This window comes from Lygodium microphyllum, chromosome 4 (assembly GCF_053477565.2).
Source record: "Lygodium microphyllum isolate KBCC chromosome 4, Lygodium_microphyllum_v1.1.10, whole genome shotgun sequence".
NCBI classification, from domain to species: Eukaryota; Viridiplantae; Streptophyta; class Polypodiopsida; order Schizaeales; family Lygodiaceae; genus Lygodium; species Lygodium microphyllum.
In genome coordinates, this window is record NC_141138.1 from 84985107 (window position 1) to 84991842 (window position 6736).

The following is a 6736-nucleotide window of genomic DNA, read 5'->3' on the forward strand; positions in this document are numbered from 1 at the left end:
GCAAGAAGCATTGGGATGCCGTGAAGGGTATCATGAGGTACCTGAAGGGCACTGCAAATATGTGTATATGCTATGGCAGCCAGGATACAGGAGTGGTGGGATACACTGACTCTGATTATGCAGGACATGCAGATAGTAGAAAGTCCACTTATCCTCATCCTATTGTACATGTGTACATGTACTGTCTTTTTTCTTTTTCTTTTCACTCCTCACTAGGGAAAATTCGCCTTTAAGTGGGAGGTTGTTGGGGATAAGGCACCTCCACCTAGCCGCGCGTGTATTACTACACTGATAGTCACCGCCACTGCACACTGCAGGTGACGGGCGCCCGTCACCGTCACTTTATTCTTTTAGTGACGGTTTAAATAAAGTAAGGCCATGTCACACATTGTGACTGTTGAAGTTCCTATTTCTTGCCTCTCTTTCTTGCTCTTGCTCTCCCGCTATAGCTCTGGAGTACAAGCTTCGATCATTCTCACCTTTCACTATCCAATTAGCCAAGAATCCGATCTTCTATGCAAAAACGAAACACATTGAAGTGAGATATCACTTCGTTCGTGAGGTCATTGAGGATAGGTCTATTGACCTTGTTAAAATCTCAACTAGCCAAAATCCTGTAGACTTGCTCACGAAAAGCCTCTCTACAAGGCGCTTTGCCTTCCTTAGGAGGTTGATGAGCATTGGATGAGATGACATCTTTCCTCATCCTATTGTCTCTATGTATATCTTGTACTGTCTTTTCTTGTTTCTTTTTACTCCTCACTGAGACAAATTCGCCTTTAAGTGGGAGGTTGTTGGGAGTAAAAGCGCCTCTATCTAGTCGCATGTGTATTACTACACTGACAGTACACGTGCCTGCACACTGCAAGCGACAAGCGCCTATCATTATCACTTCATTCTTTATTCTTTCAATGGCATTTGAATAAAAGGAAGGCCAATCACACATTGCGATTGTTGGAGTTCGCACACTGTATATGTTTCTCTCTTGCTCCTTCCTCCACCATAGCTCTTACTCCCACTCATACTTCCACTTCAGGGCTCACTTCCCTTTATTTCCCACCTCTACGCTATCATACATATATACACACCCCAAATATAACCTCTTAGGTAGTGATTGTCATCCTACTAGATCTATCCACTACAACTATCGGTGATTTGCAAAAGACAATGACTAGCACTCCTAATTTTATCAAGTGCTCTCTCAAAGAAGCTGGTGAGAGAGGTATAAAAACTCAAAAGTATCCCCTTGTACCATGACAAACAAGGCAAGCTTGAGCCTCAATGTAAACTTCTCATTCTTATGGGTAGCCTTCTAAATCAATCAATCCTTAAACGAACAAGATCTTGGTTCAAAGAGGTTTTTTATGGATACCTAATATTTTACGATCTTTTGAGCATATCATAAACAATGCTCACTCTCCTATGTCTACTAGATCTCATTTACTTATATTGCTTCCCATCCAACTGCAAACACTCCTACCCAACTACTCTCTCCTTAAGACCCCTTACCTAGCCAATACCAACAAACCATGTGGGATTCAATAATATCCTCCCACTAGATTTCCTCCTATCATGGCCCTAGAAAGCCTACTAGGCTAAACTCTTCAACCTCCTACACATCTATCAATGAGCAAAACAGATAGCAAGACACTATTAGCATCTTGGTTAGTCCAAGCTATAGAAGGGAGCTTGAAAGCATTGACCATATGAAACTTGGACCTTAGAGGGGCATCCTCATCGCAAGAAAGTTGGGGACAAAGTGGATTTGCAAATAGCACCCTAGACAAATAAAAGGGTAGACAAATAAAAGGGTAGACTAGTAGCGCAAGGTTTCTAACAAAAGGGGGTAGATTATGAAGAAGCATTTTCTTTTATAAACCTCCTCACATCCTTTTGATTGCTGGAGTCCAAATGCCCATCAAGGTTGACCATGTTATGAAATGGATATGAATAGTGCTTTTCATCTTGGGTCATGAGAATAAAGTATTCCACTTGCATAGAACTCTTTATAAGCTGAAGCAAGCTCCCCAATCATGGTACCATCAAATGATGATTTCCTTAAAGAATTGTCCTATTCCTCTCCATGAGATTCAAACCTTTACATTCGTTGCTTGTCATATGGGTTTGGCTATATGCTTCGAGATTCAAACCCTACCTCCATAAATGCCATTCAATCAGTAGATCAAATCTTCCCTAATGGTGCTCAAGCAGTGGCCTTAACCCAGCTGTTAAACTCACAAAGGATTTAGATGCTCTGCTGTCCATCTGACTAGGTGTAACTTGAATATGAGGTACTCCCATGGCAACTATATGCTCTCCAAGAGAAACTAGGAAACTATTGCCACATCTCAACTGAGGCTGACACATAAACATTGGGTTCTGCCTGCTGATCTAGGATTCTGACCATCTTATTGTAAAACCAGCATGTCTAAGCTGTTAACTACAACATCAAGTCCAAGACCACATAAGCATTGGGTTCTGCCTGCTGATCTAGGATTCTGACCCATGTTATTGTGAAACCAGCAGGTCTCTGGACTGCACCTTCCAACATCAAGTGCAAGTTCCAACTTAAAGATGGTTTCTATCTGCATTTCAAGTATTCTGACCATCCTATGTTAAGCATCTGTAACTTCACGCACTGGCCATCAAAAAACTCAATCCTGCACTCATTCATTTTCAACAAATAAACCAACATGCTGGTATGATTTACTTGAAGTCTAACCCCATGTTAACTGTAACCAAGTAGGATTCAGCATCAACTCTTATTACACAATCCTCCGTACTTTGAGATCATATTACAATGTTTCTACTCACAGGCACAATATTTGAAGAACAATTGCTGCAATACTTCTGCAAGTCTATGTCTAAAACTTGCTGCCACACCATTACACAAAAACCAGTAAATGCGTTTGATTCACACTGCACAAAAAACCATACAGCAAGAGCCCCTATTAATTTAAGAGGCTTCACTTCATATATACAAGCTAGCAATTATGTTTTAAGCTCCCACTATCAGTCAACAGTTGCCTTGATTTTTTGGCTGCATGACTTGAGTGGTTGATGCAGAACAACTTTAATTGCCTCATTGCTGTTAGCACCTCCAGCAAGTCTAGTAGACTCAGAGACATGGTAAGGCTATATTCACATGCGAGCCAAACCTTCCTCAAAGAAGATTAAAGGCAAGCTGTAGAGATGCCGTCTTAAGCTTTTCCTACTCCGCAGAAAGCATACACAATCAACCTTGTGTATTGAGGTGCAGACAACAGAATGTCCAATAAAACCAGAGCACAGAGGTAGACATTATCCACTCTGGGCTCGTTCGCCACAGTAGAACACAACAAACCCACTATTAAAAAGAGTTCATCTCCAGACGGTAGGTGCGCCTCTTCGCAAGGAGAGTAATAGCCGACTTGAAGGGCTCTTCAAAAGCTGAAGATGCAAAGCTATCCAGGTCTCTCTGCACTGCTTGGTTGCTTGGTCTGATGGCAACTAAAGTAGCTCCTTTCAACCCAGTTTCATCAGGAAGCTCTAAATAAGGTGCATACCAAAGTTTGATATCCAAAGCTGGAACTTGTGTCCTATTCGCAGAAGCAGAGGCTGCCAAAGGCTTGTGTCTAAACTCCTCCAATTGCTCCTTACCCATGTAGAGCAATCCCTGTCCATCTGCATCAGTGAGAACAAGACTCACTAACGTAGGATGTTCAGATATGATTTGCTGAAGAAGATAATGCCTTGCTGATGCAGCTATGAGGGAACTTATCGTCCAGACAACGCGAAGCTTCAAGCCCCCATTAGTGTAGAAAGATTCAGGAAGGCTGCCAGTATCATCTTGTGAAAGTGATCTTTCCCTGCCTGCTGCTTCTTCAGGTTGTACATCATCATACCTGCCATGGAATGACCAGGATCTGCTAAGCTCAAACATGCTGCCTCTTTTTATCTTCTCTTTTTCAGGCCTGACAAGACCAGAAGCTCCTAGTATCACACAACTCTCCAATGTGCTACCAAATTCAGCTTTCCATTTCAGAATCACACCATCTTCTACACCTAGCTCACCTCCAGGCAGCTCAATTCTGAGATTCCTTATGGCATTGAAATTCTTGAGAACTTCTCCAGGAGAGTGATGGGAAACATCTGCTAGTATAGCTTTCTTAGGTCCCAACATATGCTGGAGCACCTGTAATGGTTTCACGATGCTCCCTACCACCAGACGCACAAGGTGGCCAAACATACCACTTGCTTGGACATTAAGCCCAGTGTCTTCACCCGAGATTACACAATCAACTTTCACTGTCACATTCTCTACAAGCATGACGAGTGACTGAAACCGCTTTGAAACTGCACTGCACCTCCCTAATACCTTTATATCGCCTACACAATTAAGAATGTGCAGAACCACAGAATCGTGCAGTCTGTCAAACGGGTCTTTGCCATCACGAATAGGAAAGGGTTGAGGAACAGACATCGTGTCAAGATGCTTGCCAACCGATACCACAGAATTTCTGTTGTAGATCAGAGCAAGGAAGCCGAGGTAGAACGGGAATATTTCTCAATTCTTATGTTTGCGCAGCACCTGCTTCCCAACAGAAAGAAAGACACACGCTAATAAAGTTATATTGGAAACATTGGATGTATAAAAGTAACCAAAAGCATCCTTTTGCAGACAAACCAATGTGGAATTGGGAAGCTAAAGGGTATACCTATATCATTGCTGTGCATGTATCCAGAGAGACAAGGTTATGACTTGTGAACATTAAAATACCTAGAGACGGACGAAGGTCTGTCCGGATTTCAGTGAAAAAAAAAGGTACTGTGCAGGGCAAGCGACATTGCTCAACAGGCATGAGGGCACAGAGTTTTACAGGGGGCAAAGAAAAAAGCAGCGCAGCTGAAGATTGCTCAACATATATGATGGAGAACATAGGGTTTTACTGGGGGTCACAGAGCACACGGTCAGGCTTTCGACTCAAATCGATAAAAGCGGAGGAAAGGAAGAATGAAGTAAAACCGAGGTAAGAGAATGCTAGGGTTTTGGCATCTACCTGATGCAGGTGGCAACAGCAAGGCACCCGAATAAATGCACTAAACAAGAAAGCAGGATTCCAAAGCAAAAGGAGAGAAATCTCAGTATAGGTACCTCTTCTCAGATCCGCGCCGAGACCCTACTGCACTTTGCCGTTTCCGCGCGCGCGGCCATGGCTTCTTATTTGCTGACGAGGGGGAAGGGGCTGGGGTCTGCTGCTGCTGGAGGCCGCACGAGAGGTGGGGGAGGGGGCCATGGCGGTGCGCTCACATGGGGGAAAAGGATTTAACGATGACGATGGGCAGGACAGGGCAGGACAGGGCAGGCGCAGGAGAAATGGGCAAGCACCGAAACAGGAGAGGCAGCAGATTTCAAGCCAAAAAGCAGGCCGAAGGCGGCAAGCTCTACAGGGAAAGGATGTTGGGCATTGAATGCCTCTCTCTCTCTCTCTCTCTCTCTCTCTCTCTCTCTCTCTCTCTATCTATCTAGACTTCCTCTCTGTCAAGACTCTCGCAGTCCGCTCTCTGTGTCTGTCGGTGAGAGTGTTCTACAGATTATCTACACTCGTGTTCTAGCCTTACATTCTTTCCTCTGTCTCTGAGAGCTCGTCTCGAGTCTCGTTCTCATCTTGTAAGTTGTCCTCTTCTTCTTCTCTCTCCCTCGATCTCATAGCCCGACTCAGTGTCTCTCTCTCTCTCTCTCTCTCTCGCCTTGTCCACGCTCCAATCTCACCTTCTCTCTCCCTATCTCCCCCTCTCTCTCTATCTCTCTCTCTCTCTCTCTCTCTCTCGCGTTGTCCACGCTCAATCTCACCTTCTCTCTCCCTATCTCCCCCTCTCTCTCTCTCTCTCTCTCGGGACCCTCGCCTGCACGTTTCCTCGCACTCTCCACTCTCACCCCTTGGCTCACATCATCCTAAGCTCATAAGGTTCCGGGATAGAATAGAGCCCTGGTCCCCAAGCCCCAACAAACATGAAATCACTTACCCAAGCCTACGAACCCCCAGTCCCTTACCCATTATGTTATATTCTAATCTTGCACATAGCGCAAACCATCCAAACGTTCGTTTTGTTTATTGTTTGTTTGTTTCTAGGGTTCATGAAACGCTTATCCATTACCAACGTTGAACTTTTCCTTAGCATTACCCCCATCAAAGACCTCCGAGGCTCCATGTCCCTTTTACACCTTCCCATCTCTGGGGCTCCCAAGCAAAGACAAGGCCAACTTGCTTCTGGTCAAATGCATATCAAATCACAATCATATCCAAGTCTTCATAGTGAAAGGTTTTCCTAACACCGCCTTCCCAAAGTTTACATTATGGCACTTGGGTGTAGGTTTAAATAAAAGGTTTCCTCCTATAGGCAATGTGTCTTCAAAGTGCCTCGTCTTCCAATCCACTTGATTGGAACACCTCCGTGACTGGATTGACATGGACATTATATTCTATTTAAATGTGCATAGTATGGTATGTACTCAAATGAGTATGCCTCCCTTTAGAGTTTGTACAATCAAGGCTAACAAAGGTTGCAATATGCATTCTAATGGCACACATTTGTATGGCACTAAACGTACATAGAAATAAATGCTTGCATTGTTTAAGAGATGCCAAGACTAAGCTCCAGGACAGAATCACGTAGCACATAGATGCAACTCCAATCTAATGTTTCCCATTGGTTGAATATGGAACATTGGTAACTCCAAGGCTCCTTAACATTG

General features: G+C 43.9%; 1 protein-coding gene across 2 annotated transcripts; it reads right to left on the minus strand.

Moving 5' to 3' along the window:
- Positions 1-2885: 2885 nt before the first annotated feature.
- Positions 2886-6172, minus strand: LOC148037255 (F-box protein At5g46170-like). 2 transcript variants are annotated; one of them, XM_087676181.1, is made up of 2 exons: positions 5135-6172; positions 2886-4570 (listed from the first exon to the last, which is right to left on the minus strand). In XM_087676181.1, the coding sequence occupies exon 2, from the start codon at positions 4460-4462 to the stop codon at positions 3350-3352; it is 1113 nt and encodes a 370-aa protein (XP_087532307.1). In that variant the 5' UTR covers positions 4463-4570; positions 5135-6172; the 3' UTR covers positions 2886-3349. The 2 variants fall into 2 exon arrangements, with proteins under 2 accessions (XP_087532307.1, XP_087532309.1); XM_087676183.1 differs by lacking the exon at positions 5135-6172 and adding an exon at positions 4698-5115.
- Positions 6173-6736: the final 564 nt, after the last annotated feature.

Excerpts from the sequence above, each read along its gene's own strand:
- LOC148037255 (XM_087676181.1), bottom strand. The coding sequence starts at position 4,462 with ATGTCTGTTCCTCAACCCTTTCCTATTCGTGATGGCAAAGACCCGTTT.